The sequence below is a fragment of the Dromiciops gliroides genome, chromosome 6 (genome assembly GCF_019393635.1).
Source record: "Dromiciops gliroides isolate mDroGli1 chromosome 6, mDroGli1.pri, whole genome shotgun sequence".
NCBI lineage: Eukaryota > Metazoa > Chordata > Mammalia > Microbiotheria > Microbiotheriidae > Dromiciops > Dromiciops gliroides.
Genome location: NC_057866.1, coordinates 15,088,575 through 15,115,617, shown reverse-complemented (window position 1 = coordinate 15,115,617; position 27,043 = coordinate 15,088,575). Strand labels below are relative to the sequence as shown.

Genomic DNA, 27,043 nt, shown 5'->3' with positions numbered 1-27,043 from the left:
TCTGAACCTCTGTTTCCTCATCTGTTAAATGGGGATGTTAAATGTTGCCCTAACTTCTCAAAGGGTGGCTATGAGGAAAACGTTTTGTGAGCTATAAATATTCCAGCTGCTAGGGGACCCCATTCGTGTGGCCTGTTTCCTCCCACAAGGCCGTATTGCAATCTCTTCATGCCCACCATCCTATAGGATTCTCGTTCATGTCTTCCCATGAGTTAGTTCGCTACAGGGGGTCCACCCGATGTACTGGAGGCCTTGCTTGCTTGGGGGATGGGGGTGAACTGTGAAGCCCTTTACAAATGGAGCTCCTATAATGAGAATTGTTATTACTCCTTTTCCCTCTTGCCTGTTAACTAGTTAGCAAAGCTAATTCCCAGGGCTTGTGTCGGGGAGGAGTCTCCCCTTCTCTTTTCCTCTCTATTGAGCTCACTTGATCTCAGGTGCCAGGGGCCCTAGCTGTTCCCCTCCAGACCTTAGCACCCACTTCTCAAGTTCTCCTCCCCCACTTTCTGTTTTGTTTTTTACCCACAATGCCATGCGAGGATCGGGTGTAAGACTTGGGGAATGGTGAGTGTACTCTTACTCTGTTTCTGGTCCAGTCTGCAGTGATGGGGGAAGGGTGAGGAAGTCTTAGTGCATGGGGTGGGACCTTCAAGCTCTATGTGCCAGGGAGCAGACTGAGGAAAGGATTTAACTTTCCTTTTCTTGCCACAATAAATGGCAGTGATGAGTGCATGGAAGGGCTGAGGCATTTCATTCAGAGACTCCTCCCTGGAGGAGGGAGAGGGAGGAGTCTACCAAAGCAGCTGGGTCAGCCAAACTCCTCCACCACTTAGAGTCAAGCTGAGGTTCTTCCTCTTTTCTAGGACCTGGATCCCTTTAACAGTTTGGTAAAACTTATGGGGCAGCTAGATGGCACAGTGGATAAAGCATCGGCCTTGGATTCACAAGGACCTGAGTTCAAATCCAGCCTTAGACACTTGACACTTACTAGCTGTGTGACCCTGGGCAAGTCACTTAACCCTCATCGCCCCGCCCAAAAAAAAAAGAAAAAGAAAAAAGAAAAAAAAAACCTTATGGATCCTTGTTCAGAATAAACTTATCAAATGCATAAAATAAAATAATTGGATTACAAAGAAAACCATATTGAAATAGTTATTAAAGTATAAAAAATCCCACCAAGTTTGTGGACTCCATATTAAGAAGCCCTGTCTTAAATGCCATTATGAGAAGATTGTTGTGAGGTGGCCTTTGAGAAAACCAGGATCCTATTAAGGTTAAGGAAGAACTGAGTGACCCAGGGAGGCTGACACCCCCTGTAGGCATCATGATACCAGCCCTCTCGGGGAGCACTGGATTTAGCATTCGAAGGCCTGCCTTTTCTATTCCCTGCTCTGTTCCTTGATAATGGGACAGCTCTGCACAGGCCTCAGCACCCTCATCTGCATATTGAGAATAAAATACGTGTATTTCTTGCCCCAGAGATTATGAGCATCACATGAGAGAATGTATCTTGAGCCCTTAGTAACTGTGAAACTCGACCTGAAGGTAAAGTCTGATGGTGTTGAGTTCGCTTCATATCTGGGCCTTGGTTTCCCCATCAATGAAAGGATCAGATTGGACTAGATGATGCCTTCCCACTCTAAGTCTATGATCCCCCTTGGGCGAGACATTTCTTCTCTCTGGGCCTCAGTTTCCCCATAAATATGATGACCACTAAGACCTCTTCTAGTCCTAACTTAAGTCAAGATGTTGGAGCTCACACTACTCTTGGCTCTGAGTGATCAACCAACCGGGGCAGTTCTCTCTTGGAGTCAGGAGCCCTGAGGGGTGTGTGTGTGTGTGGGCTTTGTGCGGGATGTGACCCATGTCTGTCCTTCACAGGGGGAGATGATAGATAACATAGAACTGAATGTGATGCACACAGTGGACCATGTGGAGAAGGCTCGTGATGAGACCAAGAAGGCGGTGAAATATCGTAGTCAGGCCCGGAAGGTGAGAGTCCCCTGGGGCCTTGCCTGAAGAGAGCACCTATCTTGCCTGCTATTTCTCTTTCCTATTTTCTGCTGTGCCGTCTCTGCTTTCTGCTGCTGCTGCCTCTCCCATTCCTGGAAAGGGAGCCATGATTGATCGCATTGAGAACAACATGGACCAGTCAGTGGGCTTCGTGGAGACGGCTGTGGCCGACACCAAAAAGGCCGTGAAATACCAGAGCGAAGCTCGGAGGGTGAGAGCCCCAGCCTTGGCACCACCTGCCTTATCCCCTTCCTGGTCAGCCCTTCCTGTCTGTCTGTCCTCCCTGTAGAATCACTCCCACCCTTTTATTCCCATTTTGGACTGGCACGAATCCAGTTCTCATACAGGCTCTGGCATGTGGGAGGTGCTAGATGAGGAGTCGTATGAACTGGGTTTGAGTTACAGGCTTTCTACTAACTGTGTGACCTTAGAGTAAGTCACTTTCCCTCTGGAGCTCAGTTTTCTTAACTATACAATGAGGAACATCTGTACAGGAGGGGCCCTCGGTTTCCTCATCTGTATGATGGGAGTCCTTGGTTTTCTCATGTGAACGATGGGACTTGGGGTGTGTACAATTTGGGCTCTTGGTTTCCTTTTCATGTAATTGGGACCCCAGTTTCCTCATCTGTACAGCGAGAACCTTTGGTTTCCCTACTTGTGCTGGATCGTCTTTATGGTTCCTCCCAGAATGAATCTATAAACCAGAACCCATGCATTGAAGGCAGCGATTTTGGCGTTACACCAAAATCTTACCTCTTATTGGTCCCCATTGGTATCTCTGAGGCTGGCAGAACACGACCTCCTTGGACCATCTTGTGCAGAGGCCGGCTTTGGCCTCTCCTATCTGTCCCAGGTACCTTGTTACTTCAGCAATCAGAACAACAAAGTGAACTTGGATTTGATGGGCCTAGTTTCAAAGCCCACTTCTTTTTTTATTATCGTTTTTTTTCTGTTTAGAATTCTATTGCCCAAATTACATGTAAAAACAAATTTTGACCTCAATTTAAAAAAATGTTGTGTTCCAACTTCACTTCCTCCCTCCCTTCCCACCCCCCACCCCCAAGAACTCAAGCAATTCAATATAAGTTATACATGAGTTGTCATGGAAAGCATTTCCACATTAGCCAGGGTCAAAGCCCACTTCTTGCATGATGGTGACGTTTTAGAGCGATGGTGTGGCATCGTGACTTGGAGTTAGATGACCTGGACTCTGGCTGGCTGGGTGATGTGAGCACTGGGCAGGCCACAGCGCATCCCATCAGGGTGCTTACCCTGGTCCTTCCCTTCTAAGCAGGCCTCGGCATCCAGACGTTTTTGTTCAGGCAGTGGCAGTTTTTCTCAGACTTTCCTTCTCCTCGGTTTCTTGGCATCTGGCATCCTTGCTTTTTCTGTGTCTCTTCCAAGCTTACCTGTTTTCTATGCTGGGGTCAAGGGAGCTGGAAACTTCCTTTTCAGAGTACTCTTGGTTTATTTTTTAGCAGGTCTTCTCTTCAAAGATATCTTTGCATCCTAGTTTGCTATTCTAGAGTTCTATCTAGCATGGCTTTAGGGAGGCTGGGGTTAATAGTAACCCCACTCCCCACCCCAATTAATCCCTAGGGAGTGATGAGAGGCAGTTTGATGTAGTAGACAGTGTGCTGGGTGTGGATGCAAGAGAGACTTGGGTTCAAATTATGCCTGAGTGGATTTTCCTCATCCGTAAAATGGAGGCATAATATCTATTGAACCTAGATTGTTGTGAGGATCAAAGGATACTATGAATGTAAAGAACTGTGTAAAAATTGGAAGAGCTATTTAAATGTCAGTGATCGTTAGTTGTAGTAGTTATATGGAAGCTTGGAATAATTCTGTATCCTTCCCTGGTGGCATTCAATTCAGTCCAAGTCACCATTTATTAGGCATCAATCCATCAACAAGTATTTATTAACCCCCTCTGACTTATTGGACACTACGTGAGGTATAATGGATGGGGGGTGGGGAGGGGGTTGGTTTCCTCAATCTGTATAAGAAGTGGCTTTGGTTTCTTCATTTGTACAATGTGGGGGAGTGGGTTGGGGGGGGCTCAGTTTCCTCACCTGTAGAAAGGGTGACTTTGGTTTCCTCATTTATACAAAGACAAAAACAAAACTCCCTTACGTTCAAGAAATTTATGTTCTCACTGAAGAGGAATATTTGGAAATTCAGTCTCTTGACAAGTATTTTGTTGAGGTCAGAAGCTATCACTACTCCTTAAAGATACAGTTGCCTGATTCTCTGGGCTACAGACAAAATGTTTCTTTCAATGCTGAGATGATCAAAGGCTGAATAGGTTGGCCCAAAGCCACAACAAGGGTAGGGCAAGAGACTTTGTCCCAGAGCACCAAAATTTAGAGAGCTATGAAACCGTTTGCTATCCTTGAGCAGGCAGAAATAGTTGAATGTTCCATCTCCTTATCAATAATAATTAGTTAAAATCGGAAAGTACCTGGTAACCAAGAGGCCCTTTCCCTCAGCCTATTCTTAGACTGTTTATTACTATGGAAGTGACCTCCTTGGCAGTGGATTTCCTGGTTCAGCAAGGGCTGCGGTTCCCTGAACTGAAATTGTCTTAAAAAGTTGACTTGAGCGTGTCTTTTGTGCTCTTCACCTCAATTACCAGGCTTGCTAATTAACAGCTAAGGATTGGCTCCTTTGTGAGAGGACCAGAGCCAGTTCATTTGCACTTCTTGGTTATTTATGATCATTTCTTCTTCCTCTCTCTTATGCCTCCCCTCCAGAAAATGGTAATTATCATTATCATAGTTGTGGTGGCACTGGGCATTTTAGCTCTGATCATCGGGCTTTCCGTCGGGCTGAAATAACAGCAGCTCCCGTTGACTGCTGGCACTGAACTGTAAGTAGTACTGGTCTTCTTCGGGGGCTCTGTTGACTCTCAGAGACAGAACTAACACACGCTTGATTTCAGCATCTTCTCATTTCTTTCCTGCTTCTGGGAATCTCAGAACCTCTTGGAAGTCCTAAGCTGAGTCACTAGGGACAGGTCCATAGGATGTGGCTGTGGCCCGTGATTGGTGTCTCCCATGTGTCTCAGAGACATGGATTGTGGACTCTCCATGTAATTGCTCTTATTCTGGGGTTGTCCTTCTTTCCTTTTCCCCAGTGTATCTGGGAGAAGCTTGGGGTCTGGGTTATCTTGGTGCTTGGTGTCTTCTTTCTGCATACTCGATAGCTTGGTGGATCCTGTGACTCTCTTTCTTGGGCAAATGGAGCTGTAGACTGGGCACTGAGAGGCTGGGCTTTGGGGTTTGGTTTCTGGGCTCTTCCTTGATATAACATTTGCATTTGGGGGGAGTGTTTTTTTTAAATGATATTTTAGCTCTTGTATTATTTTGAATGTTTATTGTCTTGCTTTTTTTTTTTTTTTTGGTGAGGCAATTGGGGTTAAGTGACTTGCCCAGGGTCACACAGCTAGTAAGTGTTAAGTGTCTGAGGCTGGATTTGAACTCAGGTCCTCCTGAATCCAGGGCCAGTGCTCTATCCACTGCGCCACCTAGCTGCCCCTATTGCCTTGTATTCTTAATGTCTATAAAGTGTGTTGAAAGCCTCAGAGAAAGGTGATATAAAAAGATGGAATTGATGCTCTTTTTATTTACTTCTAAATCAAATCAGCTGATGAGGAAAATGCAAAGGGGTAGTAGGATAGTGGGAAGAGCCCTTGATTTGGGAGCCAGGACATTTGGGTCTCAGTCCTGGTTTTACTACCATGCCATTTAAACCAAACCTGTTTCCTCATCTGTAAAATGAAGGATAACAATAGTTGATCTACTCATATCAGGGTTATTGGGAAGAAGGTGCTCTGTAATCCTTTGAGTTCTGTAGAAATGGCAGTGATTAATGGATAGTTGGGTAATTAATCAGCTCTCTTCAGGACATGATTTATGTGGTCTAGTTGTGAGACTGCCTGAGCCTAACATTCTGAGCAGTGAGATTTCTAAAGATTTGTTTGATCTTGCAGACATTATCTCAGTTTCTTTCTGGCACATGGGAAGGGAGCCTTCAATGACTAGTGAGATGAATGGTGGTACAGTGAATAGACAGCTAGACTTAGAGCCAGGAAAACCTGGGTTCAAATCTTGCCTCTGACACTCAATAGCTGTGTGACCTTGGGCAAGTCACTTCACCCCTGTGCCTCAGTGGCTTCTAAGGCCTCTTTCAGCTTTAAACTATGATCCTCTGACTCCAATCCTCCACCTGCTTTGTCTCTATCTTCTCTCCTCTTCTCTTCCTCCTAGTCTCATAAACAACCTCTCTGGTCAAGGCTACTTCCTTCTCCACCTCTACATTTCATGTTACAAGAGGGTGTGAGCTCAAAGTTAGGCCTCTCACTGTTTAATCTTCTGCTTTCTTTAGGGAGAAGGGGAAGAGATGAGGTGAGATGAGGTGATGGTCATGGGGTCGGGCTAGGGGGATGATCTGGTTAGGAAAACAGAAAATAGAAATAGGAATGAAAGTCCTGATGCAGGACTGTTGGACTGGGCCTCCTCTGCCCGCTGGAGGATTGGCATCTGGGCTTCACTGGTTTCTGGGCTCCATTCTTCTATCCAGTCTTCATTTTTTCTCTTTCTAAGAAGTGATTTTGACCTCACACTTGGCTACGTCACATTGGAGGTTGTTAGAATCAGTAAAACTACAGTGAAGTAAGTGCTTTCAGATATTTGAATTAGCCTTTGTATATTTTAGTAGGTAGGCCCTAATTAACCACAGGACTCTTAGCGATTGAACCTTGAGTCTCAGGTTAGCAATGGAAAGAACATAAAACTTGGTTGTCAGAAGGATAACATAACTCCCCTTGCTAGATGGGATCCCTTAGGAATAATGTCTTCACTGACATTCTGATGCCTCATTGTAGGGTGGGGGGTGCTGTGGTACTTCAAGCTTGGCCCTTGAATTCAGGAAGAGCTGAGTTCAAATCTGGCCTCAAACAATAACTGTGTGACCCTGGGCAAGTCACTTAAACTTTGTCTGCCTCTGTTTCTTCATCTGTAAAATGGGAGTAATAATAGCATCTACTTCCCAGGTTTTTGTGAGGATTAAATGAGGTATTTTTAAAAAGTGCTTTGCATGCTTTAAAGTGCCATATAAATCCTAGCTATTCTTATATTATACTATACTATTATATTGTATTAATTATCTTAATTACATTGTTATAATAACTTATTATTAATTTTTAAAAATTCTGCTGGTCTGACTGCATGAGCCACCCTAGAGTTTCTGAAATCCAGTAAAGGGTAAAAGATGCACTGACGACATCATCTTCCATGTAGCAGATTAGGGGAAGGGCATTTCACTCTCCTTCCCCTCTCTGTCTCTCTGTCTCTGTCTCTGTCTCTCCTCCCCTCTGTTTCTGTCTCTCTCCCCCTCTCTCCCTCCCTCGTGCCATTCTCCACTTATTCATGGATAAAGGTAAGGGTCTAAACTAAATGATCTCCGATGCCCTTTCAGATTCTAATAAAATCTCCAACCTGCACTGGGGGATCAGGCTGTCTGGGCAGTCTGTACTGGGGTTTGGCATGTGCCCAGAAAGAATTGTGAGCATCCTTCTCTCTGGGAATGGGGACTTCTTGTTCCCTGCTCAGTGACTCAGGTTTGTAAGTTAGATCTTTTTGCCTAGTTGTTAATTGATTTTCCCATTACTGTTCTTCCCTTTTTCCAGTAACTCCTCCTTGCCCCTCACCTCCTTGGCCTGCTGCTGAGTCCTGTTGATCCTCACCGACCACCTGTGCACTGACTGATGCCTCCTCCCCTGCTTCTCCTAGAACCTGATCCTATCCCAGCTGGATCCTTGCACCTCTTCCTTTGGACTGGATAGGAGTTGTCTCTCAAAAGTCTCCAGAGAGTGAGCAGGACATGTCCCCAGTTAACCTGATCTTGGGTCTGGTTTGCCGTTTGCCCAGACCAGCTTGTCCTGATCCAACCCAAAATCTGTTTTTGGATACTGTCCAGCTAATCCACTCTCCAGCCCTGAAATGCTTCCCAGGCCCACTTGCCTAATCACCAAGCCTACTTTCCTGGAATTTTAACATGGGAGCCCCCTTCAGATGCCTCCCAGGATGCTGCTTTCTACCTCATGAAATACTTTTTTTCTCAGGAACGACAATAATTTTTTCTTTATCATCTATTTCTTTAACAAATGTTTAAGAAAACACAAAAGTGGAAATCAGTCTCACCGCTGACTTTGGCCAGGAGAGGGCTTAAACCTGGGTCTCCACCATTGGCAGATCTTTGTAATGCTCCCTAGGGACTGGAATGATGGGTAATGGTAAGAAGGTACAGTCTTTTTGAAACTCAACTTTTGGCTCTTTACCCTCTAGGGAAGCCAAGAGGCCAATGTTGACTTTTAATTCCTTAGTGGAAATGTCTATGTTCTTATGTGTGGCTGTTTACCGAAGGAGGAACTGTATGACATGATCCTCTGAGGTCATCATTTGCCGAGGCCGAGCCCATTCTTGGCTGTGTTTGGAAGTATGTGTCTTGGAAACCAGCTGTTGTCTAGTGGGGAAGGTCATGTAGCTCTCTGTCTAGTGACCAGCAAGAACTCAAATATAGGAAAACTGGCTTATGGAGGAAGAGTGTGAGGCCTAATCCTTAGTAATAGCACAAGATAAGGGTGGGGTTCAGGGCTTCTTGTGACTTGTTTTCCCTCTGTTGTTCCAGGTGCTTAGGAGTGGTTTCAATGATTCTTTAGAGAGAGAGAGAGAGAGAGAGAGAGAGAGATAGAGAGAGAGATAGATTGAGTGTGAGTCTGGAACCTGGGGAGTAGAGATTCTGGGTCTAACCTCTAGAATTAGCTTGAGTAACTGCTTCATGGGAGTGGATGAGGGAACAACTAGCTCTTTATGCAGCTTTGGGAGGAAGCCTGATCAAAACACACTCTTCCTGAGGGCCGTTACCCGGATGAAAAATCGGGTGAATCCCTGGTTTTGGACGTCATCATCTCAAGATCACTCCGTGTCCATTGGCTCACTTGCCTAGTGGACCCTCGTTCTCTTTTCTTTCTGGTGCACAGGTCCAGTTTGTGCTAAGGCTCACTAGAAATTAAGGGACACTCAGGGTGACTGAGAAGATCCTGTCTCCCAGGGATCTGCTGACAGAGCCGCTTGGTTCAAAGTGGGGCTTTGACCAAATGGCATCTTCTTCTTACCAAAGAGGGTTTGGTTTCTCCCTCATGGGGCCACCGGGGAGCGAATGGCATTGAAGATCTTCTTTAGAGCGTTCTGAAGTAGGCACTTAGTGTGCAGAAGTCCTCATGAAGCTGGTATTGGATTTAAGCCAACACAAGCTGGTTGATTTCTCACCTGGTGCATGAAGTTTGTCCCCAGGTTCCTTGCTCCTTTGTACCCCAGGTACATGCCATCCTTTGATGACTTAACCCTCAGCCTTAATGACTCCAAGGATGGAGGCAGATCTCTAATATAGTGCCTGTTTGCAGGGTCTGTTCTAAACACCCTTCGATATGTGGAGAGAGCCATGGGGGGTGAAGCACTATTGTTGCCCAAGGCTATGATGTCTGACATTCAAGAGGTGATTGACTCTGGTGCCAAGAAGGAACAAACTCCAGTTATGTGGCCTCGGTCTCACATGTGAGGCTGGGAATTGTATTGTGTGTCCAAAAGCAAAGGGTTTTTCGTCTGTTTTTTTTTTTAATGAAACTTGATTATTTTATTGTTAATTTAAATAAATGAATTTATATTGATTGTGAGAATGCCTTCTCTCTCCCTACCTTCTCCCATGGATGTTCAGTGATGGGAATTCCACTGTGATTGATGCTATTTTCAGCTTTTGCTCAAATCCTACATGACAAAGCAGATTGCTTGGGAAATGGGGCCTGGTGCAAAAAGACTGGACATGAAATTAAAGTACTGCCTAGTGTAAGTTAACAGCCAAATATGAGGCACTCTCCTAGGTGCAGGGGAATGCAGAGACTAAATCACACACAAACCCTGTCCTCCAAGAGCTTGTGGTATGGCTGCAGTGGGAATAGAAAAGAGAGTTGGGGATGTGAGATACTTTGGAGTTTAGTCAACAGATTTTGAGCCCGAGTGACCAGGTCAATAGGGTTGTGTTAGCATAAATGGAGAAATTATGAGGGGGAGAGATTTTTTAGCTGAGGTATGACATTTTGACAGTTGGTGGCAGGTCCTAGTAGAGCTAACAAGCAGTTGTTGGACTGAAGTAGGACTGACGTTCTGGGGAGAAATTGAGAGATTTGGGAGATAGCTGTATACAGGTGGTCATTGCAGCCATGGGAATGGAAGAAATGACCAAGGGAGAGTGTAGGGCACTGAAGATGGTTGAGGACAGAACCTTGGGTAAAACTACATTTAAAGGGCAGGAGACAGTATGGCATAGAGGAAAGTGTGATGCACTAAAGGAAGTCAGAAAGACCTGGGTTCAAATCCTACCTTGCACGCTTGTCTGCTATATGACAGTGGGCAAGTCACTTAAGCTCTTTACTTTTTATTTATTTCATCTTGCAAGATGGCATGTCTTCTAAGGTTGCTTCCAGCTCTAATTATTTGGCCTGTGAGGAGCATGTGGAATCAGCAAAAAACAAAAACAAAACACCACAGAGCAGTCACAGAGGCAGGAGGAGAGCTATGAGGGCAGTGTTATAAAAGTCAAGGGGAGAAAGGGCATCTTGAAGAAGGGGATATATTCAGTTGGGTCAGGTGTTGTTGAAAGGTCAAAGAGAATCAGGCTAGAGAGGAGGGTTTTGGTAATGAGTTTGGATGTCGCTGTGTCAGGAGAGTGGAAAGGATCAAAACCAGATTGTGGGGCTGTGGAGGGAGTGGGGGATGAGGAAGTAAATGCAATGAATGTAGGCTATTCTCTCTATAATTTTGATGGTGAAGGGGAGGAAAGACAGATTGCACCTTGGGTGGGGAGAGGTGGTCAGAACATCAAGGGTTTAGAAAATTATCTATATTGTCTCTATATATTAACTTAGATAAATATGTGTGTGTATATATATACATATATATCCATGCACACATACATATATGTTTAAGGTTGGGGAGACCTGTATAGATTTGTAGGTCAAGGAGAAAACATTTCTTTTCTTTCTTTCTTTTTTTTTTTTTTTGCGGGGCAATGGGGGTTAAGTGACTTGCCCAGGGTCACACAGCTGTCTGAGGCCGGGTTTGAACTCAGGTATTCCTGAATCCAGGACTGGTGCTTTATCCACTGCGCCACCTAGCTGCCCCCTAGAGAAAACATTTCTACAAAGGGAGAGATGAAAAGTTTTGGAGAAAGTGGTTGGGGCTAGATCAGGGCTATAGATGGGAAGAGTTATCCTTGGCTGAAGGAGGGCCACTTCCTTTTCTGACACTTGGAGGGTAGAGGAGAGGATGGGTGAGGATAAAGGCTTAAAGGGGCAGAGAAGGGAAGATTGTGCAGCTCATTACAGATGGCCTTGACCTCGGTAAAGTGGGAGTAAGGTCATCTGCTGAGGGTAAGGAGAGAGGGGATGTAGTAGGGCTTTGAGGGAAAGGTTTGGGCTATCTGCTATGGAGAATATGACTAAATCAAGAGATAAAAGGATTTTGCTGTTGGAATGAGGACCACCCAGTTCATAAGAGAGCACTCATTACCAGTTAGTTAGTTTGAGGTGCTTCCTCCAACGATCTGTCATTGGGAATACAGAAAGAGGAAGCCCCTGGTGGTGGTTAGCTAGGTTTGGAGGAGAGCAGGGCTCAAATGGCTGAAAGGCAGGAGGCCTCTGCCAGAGGGTGTGAGTCACAGGGAGACCTCATGATCTCAGAGTTTGAGATGAGAGCCACCTATTTAATTTTCTGTGCAACCCTTCCGGTTTGATGATCACTCATTCAGAGAGTGAGGCATGTCCATGAGGAAGTGAAGAAGGAGAAGACCTGTTCATGAGGGCTGGGGCTGAGGCAGGGCAGATGCGTGGCTGTTTTCCAAAGCTGAGGGCTAAATTTCTGGGTATAGCTGGGTCTGCATTCTCTGGTTGCCAGTGACCGCCATCTAATATTGAGAGGCAGCCGAGTGGGGGTGGGGGAAGGGCACTGGTTTTAGAGTTGGAAGATTTGCGTTTGAATCTTGGATCTTCTCTTTATTACCTGTGTGACTTTGGGTCCCATCTCCAGGTGCCATCCCTAAAAGGAGGCGACTACAGAACTTCTGTGGGTCCTTCCAACTCTAAATCTTGTGATCTCTAAAAGATTCTGGTTTCTCAAAACAGGAACAAATTAAGTAGTGGATAGAATGCTGGATTTGGAGTCAGGAAGACCTGGGTTCAAATTCTGCCTCAGATACTTAGTATGTGTACGACCTTGGGGAAGTCGGCTGTCTGTCAAGGCAGAGGGCTTTCTGGATCTACATCTAAGATCCTGTAGAATTCACCTTGGGCTTTCCTTGCTTGGAGTAAATTGCCCAGTGGCAGGACTGGATTCCCAAAGCCAGCTCCATGTCTGTTCTCTCCTTCCTCCTTATCCTGAACTAGCGTAGTTCCTCTGGGAGCCCCAGTTCCCACAGAACTCTCCTTGTACAGTGGTATTGTACTGCTTCTGTGCTTTCTCTTTCCTTCTCCCGGATGAGCAGAAGAAGATTATGATCATGATTTGCTGCATTATCCTCGCCATCATCTTGGCCTCCACCATTGGGGGCATCTTTGCCTGAAAGCCCACTTGACTGTGACCGCCTGCCTCAGGTGAGTCCTCTATGGGGAGAGGATGGGGAAGCAGCCCCTCTCTCCATGACTCTGAACAGACTGGACTTCCTTTTGGCTGGACAGTCCAGCTGTGGGGTCACTGCAACGTGATAAAGATGGGAGCGTGGGCTGTTTGTGTCTGGGCATCGAAGCCGATTGCTGGGTCCTTGAATATTTCCATAACTCTGGATACTCATAGAAGGATGCCGTGATGTGGGTGGGCTGCTGTTATGAGGAAACATCAAGCAATCAGCCTAGCAAGTATTCAGTATTTACTACGTGTCAGGTGTTGAAAACACCAAGGCAAAACAAAAGTCCCTGCCCTCAGTGAACTTAAAATCTATAGTCAGAGAAATTTTCATATGGGAGAAAAATGAAGAGGAGGAGATGCTGAGTTCAGTTGTGGAGACAGTGGTGGCCGATGCCAGGTGGCTATTGAAAAGGGGGTCACAGAAGTTTGCCTTGAGAGTAAATCACCTTCTTTCGGCCTTCCCACTTGCAAAGTGGTGATTCTATTTCATTCAACAAGTACTATGCAAGTAGGCACGGGGACAAAAGTGGAAGCATTTCCTGTCCTCTCCTGAGGGGAAATAGTACAACCCCAGCAGGGGAGGGGAGTGTTTGCCTCCTCATCAAAAAGGAATGACAGGAGGAGAAAGGTTGTCAAGTCTGTGAAGTAAGAAGAACCGAAGCAGACCCACGATGGCATTATAATTTCTGCCAGAAAAAAGATTCTCATTTAGGGATATTTCAAAGGAATGAGAATGAAGCATTATTATATCAACCCTACATGATAGTTGGTGATACTGGCTGACAGTGTTATGTATTTTATGACCTTCTGCCTTCTTTGCTACTTTTCTTTTTTGATTCTAGATGGATCCTGGGTGAACGCTGGTTCCTCTTTCCATCCTGGTGGTGCCATCCCTCCATTGCATATTTCTCAGCTACTCCACCTCTCCTTTGAGAAGTCCCACTTGGTGGCACTGGACAACCACCAGCCAAACGTCTACCTTTTCATTTGATATCCTCTTAGAAGCACAGAGGGCCAGGGTTCAGAGACCATACAAGTCTGGGCAGGGGGATTGAGGGAAGAAGAGTAGGCGCTAATAGTAGAAGGGATTAGAGGGAGTAACAGGCAGTTAGGCTCAATGAGAATGAACGTCAGACATGAGTCTGAATATGGGCTACATACCTTTGACATTTTGGGTCCAATGTAGGCATTCACTACAGCTCCAACTTGACAAGACCTTGATGCCATGGAAACACCATTGGTTCTCAAGTCAGGACCTGGGTTCAGATCTGGAGACCTCGGGCAAATTGCCACTTTCCTGGGCTTCCCTCAGTTTACTCATCTATAAAATGAAGTCCTCAGAGGCCCTTTCCGGCTCTTGATCTCTGTATGATCAATCTTGGTTAACTCTGTTTAGGATAATTACACCCCCCTTCCCCCCCAGTTATCTTCCGCCTCTTTCCCAGGGCCCACTTGTTCCAGTTAATAAGGCAAGTTGAATAGAAGAGTTTAAGAAGTGGCATTTGCAGCCCACTCTATCTTTGGGTTGACCAAGTTTGCCCCCACCCCAGTCTAGATGAAGAGACTGAGGCTCAGCCTCTTGTGTATTTAAGGCAGTGTTAGGGTGGTGTCTTTTCTTTAGTTCACTGGGAACATGGAGTTCCTTCGCATCCAAAAGCCCGCCTGTGAAGTGAGCGCACATTATGGGGTCCCCTTTTCTAGGAGTGGAGATGGATGTACACTAATCAGTCAGTGTGGACCTGAGTCAGGAACAACTAGGTCTGAGTCCTGTCTTAGCAGCTCTGTGATCCTGGACTAGTCACCACCTCTTGGGGCCATTTCCTCATTTGCAAGAGGGGGCTGGACTAAGTGGCCTCTGAAGTCTCTTCCAGCTCTGAAAGTAGGAGACTGACCTGTGACCCTACAGCGCCCCCTTGTGACTAGTGGCCTTTTTAGAAAATGGCCAGTTATTGTTAGTGGGGTAGAGCATGGGTCGAGTGCTAGGCCTGGAGCCAGGAAGACTCGGCTCCCGGAGTTCCAATCTGGCCTCAAACACTTACTGTGTGTCCCTGGCCAAGTCGCTTCACCCTGTTTTCCCCAGTCTCCTTGTTGGTAGGATGAGAAGGAAATGGCCACTGAAATATCTCTGCCAAGAAAATTCCAATGGGGTCATGAAGCGTCGGATGCAATTGAAATGACTTAACAATAGGACTTTAGTAAAGAAAACACCTAATTCCAGTAAGCACAGAACAGCGTAACCGACTCACACCTAGAACAAATTCAACCCGGGTTTTGTTGGTAATGTGGTTTTAATTGAGAACGACAGCTACAGATCACTGAGAGAACAGGATTGTAGTCTAAGGCACCTCAGAGGTTGTCCAGTTCCATCCTTTCATTTTTCAGACGAGGAAACTGAGGCCGAGTGGTGAAGTGACTTGCCTTGGGTCACACAGTTCCTAAGGGCCTATTTTTGTTTATAAACTTGTTTTGGGAGGTTGGACATTTAAAGTAATGAGTCCCGAAAAGTTTATTCAAAAAATTATATATATATCCCCTCTTTCTGCAAGTGCTGATTCAATTAATTTCAGAGATTTAAAGCTGCAGGGTATCTTAGAGACCATCCAGTTCAACTTCCTCATTTTACAGATGGGGAAACCAAGACTCTTGAAGGTCAGGTAGCTTGCCCAAGGACACCCAGTTTATCAAGTGGCAGAGGCAGGATTTTAGTCCAGGTCTCGACTCCAAAGCCAAGGAATGCTCTTGGCACTGTACTTGGCTATATCTAATCAGAACCCAGTTGTCAGGTGAGACAGATGAAGATGCTGCTGCTTCACTTCTCCCTACAATGTGTTTCCCAACCACTTCCCTGCTGGCTACAGAACTTGACCTTGCTGACCAGCAGTTTGGTGTGTAGTGATAGAAAGCATTTGGTTTCTACTTCTGTCCCCAGGGTTCTCCCGAAGAGAGCAGGGACTTCAAGCTAACTGATTCACTGAAATGCGATTATTTACATTCTGAAAGGATCCACTGCGGGGTTCTTTAAGGAGGTGCATTTTTGTAAAAAGGTCAACTGTTCCAGGTATAGAGCTCAAGCATAAACGAGTGTATCTCAAGGCTCAAGGGAGCTGATGTGGTGGGGAGAGAGTGCTGGACGTGGCCTTAGGGAGACCTGGACTAAAATTCTGTCAAACAGTGGATATGTAACCACAGGCAAGTCATCTACCATCTCTCCTTCATTTGTAAAACAAGGGGGTAAACCACATGGTCTCCAAGCACCCCCCAGTCCATGGTCCTAACTTTTCTCTGCTGAGGCATCCACTTTGAAATGTTCATTATCTTAAAATCTGGCACCTAAAATCAGATTTGTGCCACCTCCATCCAACGTACTGTTCTCCCCTCCTGCTTCCGTGTTTTAGAAGAGAGGGGAGTGCTTGTACATGTAATTCTGAACTTAGCTCAGGGAGAGAGGGGAGGTAAAGAGGGTGTTTACTTAGCTCCTGAATTGCAGGGTAGGGGGCAGGGCTACAGGCAGAAACACAGGAGTCCTTAGTGGATACCACGCAGAATTGTAGGCTTTGAGTCAATCAACATTGGGACTATGTTTGCATAGTGCTAAGTGATGGGAGGAAGGGGAGAATTAGAGATGGTTAAATATGCTTACAGACCCTGTCCACCAAGAGCTTAGAGTCTAAGAGGGTAGCTTAGAGTGTAGTAAAGGAGCCGACACTAGGGATGGATGGTCACACAAATATCTAACCCTGCTATGGGCTCCTTTAAGGTTTTCAGTGCCCCTGGCCTTTCTGTTGTCTCATTGAGATCGAGTCTAGAAGGACTAGTGGGCAATTGGCCCGGATAGAGGAGGTCCTAGGTCCCGATTACAATTTCTCTGTTGCTGTATCAAAAATACAGAATTGTCAAGTATGTATTAACAAATAAAGTCTCACTGAGTGAAGACAGTTGTGCCCAAGGTTTGTATTGGGGGGGGGGGTGGCATGGCACGAGTCTGAAGACCACGGAGGGCATGGGCAAGGGTGGAGGTAAGGTTTCTGCTTCCTTCCTCCCAAAACGTTTGCTATCCTGCTGCTTTCTCTCTTTAGCTCTGCCTCACCCCTCCCTCTGAGTCACTGATGCAATGGACTGGAGTGGATGAGGGCAGGCCTTAGTGTCTGGTTCTAATCCTGCCTCCAACACCCTTAGCTGGGCAGCCGTGGGAAGGTCAGACTATCTTTCTTTGCATCCCCAGTGCTGAGGAGTCTCTGGCACAAAGTTGTGCTTCATAAATGTCTGGGTGTCCCAGAAAACCTTTATGACTGTAAATTACAGTAAATGTATTAAGCTGCATCAATGGATCTCACAGGGAGAATGAAGAGGGGTTCTTAATTGGGGGCCTGTGATTTTTAAAGATATTTTAATAAACATTTCTTTATAAAAGACGTGATTTTGAGAAGGGTTTCTACAGGCTTCACCCTACTGCCGAAAGGGACCAAGACTCATAAAAAAGGTCTAAGGACCCCTGGGATAAGGATTTCTTTTGGGTGAAAAAGCTCCCATTACCAATGCAGGTCAGCAAGTCTTCTGGCTGCCAAGAGCACTAAGCACTTGCCTGGGGTCACAAAGCAAGGGTATATTGGGGGGAAGCTGAATCCACGTCTCTCTTGGCTGAGGCAAGGACCCAAAAGAAGAGTCACTTGCTGCACACTCGGCTTCTCTTCATCCCAATGCTTTGCAAGACATCATTCATTCATCTGGGAGTGCTCACAAGTTCATAAAGAGAAGCTGGAGGAGAGAGGAGGCAGCTTCTCCCCAAGACTGCCATTAGACACGTTCAGGCAAGAAGAACTTGCCCCAGTAGCGCCCCTTCTGGGTCAGGTCATAGGGGCTCACCACCTTCCTCAGCCCCAGCATGTTGGCAGTGACGATGCGCTCAAAGGTCCAGGGGTTCTGGTTGTTGAGCTCCCTTTCCCTTTGCTCCCTGCGCATCTTTTCCAGAGACTCTCGGCTCACGGGCTTGGCTGGGAAGGGCAGCTTGTGTGCCACCTGCTTGAGGAAGGACTCCACCTCGCCAAACTCGCATCGGCCTCCCACCTCCACGATGAGGCGGCCAGCTTTGACAGGTGTCACATAGTGGTCGATGGCGCCTTTGCCACCCCCCATGCGCTGGCCCACACCCTTGCGGGTGATGGGCTTGTAAGGGCCTGGGACACGCCAGATGGCAAACATGTTCTTGGTGTCCAAAGAACGGTTGATTGTCAGCCGCATCATTTCAAAATGGCCCCAGCGGAGGTAACCACCGCCCAGTGCCTGAAAAGGAGACAAGAGTTAGGAACACAACCAGTATGAGGCAGGCACTGTGTTATGTTAGGGACTCAGAGACAAAAACTGATAGTCTTGGACCTAAAGGAGCTTACATCCTACTGGGAAGATGCAACATGGGCACATTAAATAAACACCAAGGAATTTCAGGCAGGAGCACCAACAGCTGGGAGATCAGGAAGTCTTTCTGAAGTGGGCAGTGAAGGGATCTAGGTTTCCAAAAGGCAAAAGAGGGACAGCCTGTGTAAAGTCACAGAGATGGAGAGGGGACGCTGTGTGGGGTCAACAGCAAATGAGCCCAATTGGCTGCAGTAGAGTTCATAGGAGGGAGGAGACAGCAAAAGGCTGGACCGGAATTAGGCTGGAGTCAGACTGTGAAGGGCTTTCACTAAGAAACCCACTGGGCCGATGGGCAAAGAGGTAAAAGCAATCACCCTTCATTACAGTGGAGTCGATGCCCTTCTTCCTCCCCGTTCCTGCCTTGAGGCTTTCCCACTCCTCAGCTGTTCTCCACCAGAAGACAAAAGAACCTAAATTCAGAACTCTAAGTATCTGTTAAGCACCTGCATGATGCTGGCCCAGATTATCTGAGAGTGAAGTGCTGAGACAAGGTACTTGCGGGCATCGTGGAAGAAGAGGATGGGACCAAGCATTAAGTGCCTACTATGTGCCAGGCGTGGTGTTATCTATCTCATCTGATCCTCACAACAACCCTGGGAGGCAGGTGCTCCTAAAATCTTCATTTTTACAGCTGAGGAATTGAGGCAGAGAGTGAGTGACTTGCTCAGAGCTAGAATGAGTCTGAGGCTGGATTGGAATTGTGCGCCACCTGGGACTCTACTGATATATCCCTCAACAGGCATCCACATGCTACAAGTGGTGGAATTTTGAGCCCTGAAAACATGTGTATTTGGAAAAAGTCCTACTAAAAAGCATTGCTGGGTGTAGCCCATCCCTCTGCAAGGCACCCCCGGTGGCTGCCTGCCTGGCATACCCTTGGTTCTGGCTCTGGTAGAACAACCACCACTAGCAGCATTTATTAAGTGCCTGCTAGGTGCCAGACACTAGGGATAAAGGCAAAAACAGACCCTGCCCTTGGGGAGCTTCACACTTCAATGTCTATGTTTGAGACATGGTAAGAGGGAACAGGCGGCCATCTCAAAAGGATGACACCGGCACTGAGCCGGATCAGGGAAGGCTTCTTGCAGAGGTTGGGGTTAGAGCTGAGACTGGATGGAACCAGAGGCAGATGGAGAGAAAGCCTTGCAAACACAGGGAGAGAGCCAGCTGAAAGGCAGAGTCCAGAGAGGGGAATGTGGGATGTGAGCAGAGGTCGGAATCAGCCAAGAGGAGGCCTGTGCCCTGCCCTATCCTCCCTCCCACTCTTGGCCCCCATCTCCCCACCTCCCCAGTTCACAGCTCACTCACCAGGATACCAAAACTACCCTCAGTGAAGTCGGTGGCTTCGGTGGACGGTCCTCGGATGTCGCTCAGGTTCTTAGGTTCCCGCTTCACCTTTGGCACGAGTGGCATCCGATCCACAAATTTGAGCTTGGGCTTATCAGGGATGGAAACGCCTAAAAAAAAGAGCCGTTAGCAGAGGGAGGGCCTGTGCTAGTCATGTTGAGGAGCACAGGCCCCCCCCCCCCCCCCCAGGCTTCACTGAGTGAGGCTGCAGGTCGGTAGCTACAAAAAGGAAGGAAAAGTCTCTTCCCATGTGCCCAGCATCCTCCCAAGCTTCATTTCAGCACCAAGATGACCCGGGATTTTGAAGGCCATGTCTACATGGCTTAAGCCAGAGGAGGTCCTATTCGAGCTAGAAAGGCCTTGAGGAGGGGTGAAGCTCATGCACCACCATGTTGTTTTTGGCCATGGCTACTAACAAATACCTTTTATAAAGTGGACAGAGACTGCCTCCTGGATTGGAGGGGGAAGTGGCCATTGTGATCAAACTGTAGACCCTAAAGGTATGTATGCTGGCCAAGGCAGCCTCTTTTTTTTTTTTGGTGAGGCAATTGGGGTTAAGTGATTTGCCCAGGGTCACACAGCTAGCTGGGGAAGCTAGGTGGCACAGTGGATAGAGCACCAGTCCTGGACTCAGGAGGACCTGAGTTCAAATCTGACCTCAGACATTTGACACTGACTAGCTGTGTGACCCTGGGCAAATCACTTAACTCCAATTGCCTCACCAAAAAAAAAAAAAAAAAGAGAGAGAGAGAGAAAAAAAGTTAATTTGTATCTCTTGTTTTTACATCTTCTCTAGAGACCAATCTCTTATAACAAAGAGTTGTACAATGTTCTGCACCTGTGGATCCCCACCTCCTCCAAGGAGTAGGAAAGGTGAATTCTCAATCTCTTCTTTGGGTCCAAGGCCTAAGAAATAACAGACCTAATAATATGCCTATATTAATATAATAATAGACCTGAGAAATAATGACATTGAGAATGGCAGCCCTCTCTGGGCCTTGTAGAATGGCTGGACCTAAACATGGCCAGGAGAACATTGTGGATGTGTTTGTTTCTGTGCGCAGTGCTCAGCACAGCACTGTGCCTTACCCAGAGGAGCTTAATAAACGATTGATGGATTGGACTGTGTTCCTCCAACCAACCAAGAAGTGACAGAGGGTCCAACCACACAACCCGCATGGCTAGATGCTATGTTTTGGGATATAGTCTAAGACTGTCCTTGCCATCAAGGACTCGTCCCACCCTCTAAACAACAGATTACCGGTGAGCCTAGCACCAGTTGGGGAAATAAAACAGAAAAAACTACAGAATAAAATCTCTCACCTTCAAAGGTTGGTACTGGGAGGAAGGTTTTCATGCCAGCACTGAGGGGCTGGGCAGCTCCAGAACCTGAAAAGCCAAACCATTGGAGAACAGATTGAGAAACAACGGAGAAACCCACATGCTGACCCAAACTCAGGGCTGGGATGGTGCTAGCCATGACCCTGGGGCTTGGAACCTAGATGCCGACAGTTTCTGCCACTGGCCTCACAGATGATGCTTTGTCTACAAATGTGGTATCATGAAGGCTGGCTGGAAGAAGTGGGGAATGTTCAGCTTAGGGAAAGGACTTCAGTGAGATGGCAGAGAAAGACAGGGCAGCAGTCATCTGTCTTTGAGTATGTCCTTTGGAAGGAAGAGTGGACTTGGCTTTATAGACCAATGTCCTATAGGTCAAGAGCTTTTTGTTTGAGGCTTAAGCGCTTCCAATGCCAAGAAGCTCAAGACTTGTCTGTCCGCTGCTTCAGTGTTCTTAGGCTGGGGTCTGTGAATGGGTTAAAAACAATTCAGTGTCTGCTGGTTTCCAGTGTATTTTACCTTATGCCCTGACAAACATGACTCTGAGAAGGGGTCCAGAGGCTCCAGCTGTCTACTCAAGGGAGGCAAGGCCACAGCAAAGACGAAGAGCCCCTCTCCGCAGGAGGGATGACCAAAGGCAGCCTGCCAGAGGCTGGGCAGGTCCAACCGGGAGGCTCTAGGCTCCTTCTGTCCTCCCATCTTGTCCCCCTTTGCCTTCCTCGTCTCTCCGCCCTTGCTGGGGTCCCTTCTCAGCACATCCTGTCGCGCACCCCGATTCCAATCCCCCACTTGGGGAACGCCCCCCATTCTTTTCTAAAATCCTAAAACTGGCAGCTACAGGGGACCCCGACATCAAACGCACAGGAAACACGCCTTCATCTCCCCCCCCCCCCAAAATAACCAGCCATGAGGCCTGACTAAGCCTCAGTTTCCTCATCTGCCAGGGGGAGGTGGGAGTCCCGGAGCTGCCCCCACCCCCGAAACCCGGTTCTTTGGGAAGACCCCAGACCCAGGGCTTAACCCTCCTACGAGCACCTCCTCTCCATCTTGCTGTTATTATTATTACTATTATTATTATTACTATTATCTCGTCCAGCCCTTCCGCCAAAGGACTGAATTTACAGATGGGGGGGGGGGGAGCTGTCCAAGGTCACGTTGTCCCAATCACGGCTGACAACGGCCCCGGGGCGGGGGTGGGGGTGGGGCCATCCCGGGCGCCCCCATTGGCCCCATTTCACAGAAGAGACAAACGAAGCTCAGGGAGGTTAAACGCTTCGCCCCGGGTCGCACAGCTCGGGAGCGTCGGATTCGAACTCTCGGCCGTCGGCACAGCTTGGGGGGAGGGGGCCTGAGAGCTGTGGGGGAGGGGAGCGGACGCCGCAGACCCTGGCGAGTCTCGGGAAGCCGGGAAGGATGCCTGACCTGAAGGGAGCACGCTCAGGACGGGAGCGCCGGCGCGCGTCACCCGCCGCCACATGGTTGCGAGCCGGGGTCCGTCGGGGTCCGGCCAGGCTCAGGTCACCGGAGACAGGTACAAGTGGGCGACGAGCGTCGGGGAGAGACCGCCGGACGTCAGCCTCTTCTTAGGGCGCCGCCATGACAGACCGGAATTTGCGTCATCTCCCCGCCCCTTTCAATTTCCTTTTGTCCAATTGGCGCTCACTTCTTGGGTCGGGGACGCAGGGCGCACTCGTGCCTGATTGGTGGGGCGAGCGGAAGGGGCGGGAACCTGAACCGGCGTGCGTGAATTTCAGCTTTTATTGGCTCCGGCTGTTGTCGGTCTGTGCTTGTGTTGCGTCCTGCCCGCTGGGAGCCACCAGGTCCGGTAGGGCTGGAGGACTCACACCCCAGGCCGCCTTTACATCGTCTTTTCGCTTTTCGCTTCTCTCCTCTCCGACCTGCCGGAACCCTTGGTGCTCAGCATTGCTGGCTGTCGCTCCCCCCCCGCCCCCCCATTTCCTGAACATTCGTGACCTTGGCTAGGTCACTGCTCACCTCGGAGTCCTATTCCACGAAGCGGCTGGGCCAGTCGACCTGAGACTCTTTTAAATTTGGAGTGAGAGGATCTGAATGAAGATCTCTCTCATCCATTTACTACTTTGGTGATCTTGGGCGGGGCACTTCACCTTTTTGGTCCTCAGTTCCCTTATCTGTAAAACGGGGTTGGGGTGGGGGGAGTCGGACAAGAGCCGTGGGAATCAATGGAAAAGACTTCCTGTCCCCACTCCTCATCCCTTCCTCACATATTCTGCTGTCATTGATGAAATCTGTGCTCCCCTTGTCTAAGCCCCCTCGCCTAGAAAGGGGGGCCAACCTCTGCCTTGGGGGCGGCTGCCTGGCTCATTGGATAAGAGTACGCGGCCTGGAATCAGGAAGACAGTTCAGATCTGGCCTCAGACACCAGCTATGTGACCTAGGGGCTAGTCAATTAACCCTGCTTGCTTCACTTTCCCCATCTGTTAAATGAACTGGAGAAGGAAATAGCAAACCACTTCAGTATCTTTGTCAAGAATCCCTCCCCCTACCCGCCCCCCCAAACCCCCAAACATCCAACAACCACCACTTTCCCTTTTACTATAGAGGGCAATGCCATTTCCTTAGCCCCTCTGGCTCCCAACCTGGAAGTCATCCTGGATTCCTCATTATCTCCCTTGCCCCCACAAGCTATTGCAACATCTCTCAAATATGTCCCCTTTTCTCCTCTGATACTCTCACCACTCTGGCCCTCATAACTTCACACCTGGATTATTGCAGTAGCCTGGGGTCAGTCAGGTGGCACAGTAGATGAAGCACTGGCCTGGAGGCAGGAGGTCCTGAGTTCAAATTTTGGCTCACACACTTAGTAGCTCCAACTGGCTTAAACATCTTGGGCCATCTCCAGTTATCCTGATGTATATCTTGCCACTGGACCCAGGTGACTCTGGAGGAGAGAGTGAGGTTGGTGACTTTGCACAGTCCTCCCTCTCTGAAATCTAATTGCTGCACGTCATGACATCACCCTGGTGAACAAACAGAAACAAAAACATTACTACAGCCTACTGGTGGGTGTCTCTCCCCACTTCCATCCATCCTCCATTCAGCACTAAAGCGATTTTCCTAAAGCACAGTTTCCCCCACTCAATAAACTCCAGTAGCTGCCTATCTGCTCAAGGATCAAATACAAAAAGCTGTTGGGCATTCAAAGCCCTCCATGAGCAGACCCCTCCTATCCTTCCAATCTTAGACCTCACTGCTCTCCATATACTCTGATCCAGTGATCCTGAGCAGGACACTTCATTGCTCAGCTCTGGGAATTTCCAGTTGTGATCCCCATGCCTGGAAAATTCTCCCTACTCTCCAACTACTGACCTCCCTTGCATCCTTCAAGCCCCAGCTAAAATCTCACCTTCTACAGGAAGCCCTCCCCAGCTCCTCTTAATTCCATTGCCTTCCCTCTGTTAATTATTTCCTACTTATCCTGTAAGTAGCTTGCTTTGTATATGTGTGTGTTACATACATACATACATACATGTTACATACATACATGTGTAGATATGTACGTGTATATCTCGCTATCATCTATCTATCTGTCTGTGTGTCTGTCTATCTACCTATCTATCTTATCTATCACCCACCATCTATCTATTCTAGAGACCCACCCAGGTCTCTACTCCCCTCCCCCACATCCCTTTGGCCCTCCTCTCCCCCAACTGTGGTGATGATGATGGTGGTGGTGGTGGTGGTAGTGGTGGTAATGGTGATGATCGATTGCTCGATCTGTCTATCTCTCTCTCTCTCTCTCTCTCTCTCTTTTTCTCTCTCCCTATCTATCTATCTATCTATCTATCTATCTATCTATCTATCTATCTATCTATCTATCTATCTATCTATCTATCTATCTATCTATCTATCTATCATCTATTTGCCTGTTATTTCCTCCATTAAATTGTTAGCTCATTGAAGGCAGGGACTGTCTTTTGCCTCTTTTTTGTTTTCCCAGTGCTTAGTATAGTGACACCTTAGTATAGTAGGCACCTAATGTTTATAAAGTGATGCACTTCCGCCCTCTTGCCCCTGGAATGTAGACTTTTTCTCCACACTTATTTTCTGGATCCTGTTTAGAGGAAGTCATCACTATAGTATGCTCTCAGGTCAGCCTTTGAAGAGAGTGGTAATTACAATGATAACTACTGGGAGTGATTCCCAGTTACTTAGTTATTCTTCCAGTGTAAGAAGCTGTTTACAAACAAGACAGCTGTAATCCAAAGGACTCTGGTACAAAATCCAGTTGTGAGGATTGCCCTGGGCCCAAGTGCTTTTTTCTTTACTCTTTACTCTTATTTGGTTGCTTGGTATAAATGAGTGAAAAAAGCATTTGCTACATGATTACAATTGTGGAAGAAAATTCTCTGCTCTTGAGTTTTAGGCATGTCTCCCAGAAACGATTTGAATTTAATCTAAGCATTTCTGCTTAGAGAACCAAAAGTAGACTGAGTTATGCCATGACTGAAAATCTCTCCAAAGCCTTTTTTTGAGTTATAAAGGTATTTTTTTACACAACAGATAATTCCATGGTGAGATAAAACATAGTTATAGTGCTCAGGATAAAGTTCAGTTAACATTTGCTTCATTAAAGAGTAATAGTGGGGGCAGCTAGGTGGTGAAGTGGATTAAAGCACTGGCCCTGGATTCAGGAGGACCTGAGTTCAAATCCAGCCTCAGACACTTGGCACTTACTAGGTGTGTGACCCTCGGCAAGTCACTTAACCCTCATTGCTCAGAAAAACAAACAGAAAACCCAGCAATAGTTAATAAATTTTGGTGTGACCCACCTTTGGGAAATAAATTTCCAAAACCTGATTCCTTTTTGATTATTCTACCACGTGAACTCAAGAGATATTTCCATAGTTGTTCATTCATTTTACAGTCATGTCTGATTCTTTATGACCTTGTTTGGGGTTTTCTTGGCAAAGATACTGGAGTGGTTTCCTTTCCTTCTTCAGCTCATTTTACGGATAAAGAAATGGAGGCATACAGGGTTAATTGACTTGCCCAGGGTCACACAGCCAATAATTGTCTGAGGCCAGATTTGAACTCATGAGCTGTCCCATATTTCTAGTAATTTAATTTATTGTTATTTAGTTATTTTTCAGTTGTGCTCTACTCTTTGTGACCACTCTTGGGTTTTCTTGACAAAGACGCTGGAGTGGTTTGTCATTCCCCCTCTCTAGTTTACTTTTACAGAGTATGAAACTGATTCAAACAGGGTTAAGTGACTTGCCCAAGGTCACAAAGTAAGTGAGGCTGGATTTGAACTCCAGAAGAGGAGTCTCCAGGCCTGGCACTTATCCCCCTGCACCATCTCGATGCATCTGAAGTAATTGTAGAGACCTATATTTTGTTACTCTCATTATCCTAATCTGGTCAAGATGAGCAAATCAAGGACTTTTTTGTCTTTGTCCAGTCACCATCCTAATTATTTCAGGGAGGAGGCCTTTCTTGGTTGATCTGGAGAGAGGAAAATAGAGCATTGTTTCTAAGTGTACAGTAAAAGAGATCAGCCCAAAGTTTTAAGACTAAGACAACTGACAAATGCCTTCTTTATATTTCTAAAAGAGGGAGCAAGGTGCCTTTTGTTTGCTTCCGTATTGTGTGCAAAACATTGCTAAACTTTGGGGATACAACCACATATTTTTCTTTTAAAAGACACCATTTCATCATAGACACGGTATGGACAACATAATACCACGAGGGGGCAGTCTTTTGCTATTAATCACAATGGTTTTCATCTTCTCTGATGGTGTCCTGCATTGCAAACTATATTCCAGGAGGCAGCTAGGTGGCGCAGTGGATAATGCACCGGCCCTGGATTCAGGAGTACCTAAATTCATCTCTGGCCTCAGACACTTGACCCTCACTAGCGGTGTGACCCTGGGCAAGTCACTTAACCCCCATTGCCCTGCAAAATAAAAAACAAAACCAAAAACAAACCACAAACAAACCCTATATTCCACTAGAGAAATGAGCTGACCATCAACAGTAGCCAATAGAGTCCTTAAGAGAAACACATATTTCTGACAAATCTTTTCTTTTTGTCCTGACAGTATGCTTGAATTGTCCCTCCACTCCCCCTCCGCCCAAATTAGGCTGATGCATTTTTTTTTTTTTGGGGTGAGGCAATTGGAGTTAAGTGACTTGCCTAGGGTCACACAGCT

General features: G+C 47.0%; 2 protein-coding genes across 6 annotated transcripts in view; one reads left to right on the top strand and one right to left on the bottom strand.

Annotated features, from left to right (window-relative positions):
- Positions 1-10,311, top strand: part of STX3 (syntaxin 3) — a 55,478-nt gene extending 45,167 nt beyond the window's left edge. The window contains exons 9-11 of one of the 5 annotated variants that reach the window (XM_043972760.1): positions 1,882-1,992; positions 4,770-4,885; positions 7,706-10,311. In XM_043972760.1, the coding sequence (XP_043828695.1) occupies positions 1,882-1,992; positions 4,770-4,853 (195 nt within the window). In that variant the 3' untranslated portion in view covers positions 4,854-4,885; positions 7,706-10,311. Of the gene's footprint in view, positions 1-1,881; positions 1,993-2,113; positions 2,225-4,769; positions 4,886-7,705 lie in introns of those variants that run through there. The other 4 variants (XM_043972762.1, XM_043972761.1, XM_043972763.1 and 1 more) reach the window with 4 other exon arrangements.
- Positions 10,312-15,021: 4,710 nt separating this feature from the next.
- On the bottom strand, positions 15,022-22,473 carry MRPL16 (mitochondrial ribosomal protein L16). Its single transcript, XM_043971135.1, has 4 exons — positions 22,272-22,473; positions 20,835-20,900; positions 19,473-19,621; positions 15,022-18,032 (listed from the first exon to the last, which is right to left on the bottom strand). Exons 1-4 carry the CDS (start codon positions 22,324-22,326, stop codon positions 17,547-17,549), a joined length of 756 nt encoding a protein of 251 aa, XP_043827070.1. The 5' UTR covers positions 22,327-22,473; the 3' UTR covers positions 15,022-17,546.
- Positions 22,474-27,043: the final 4,570 nt, after the last annotated feature.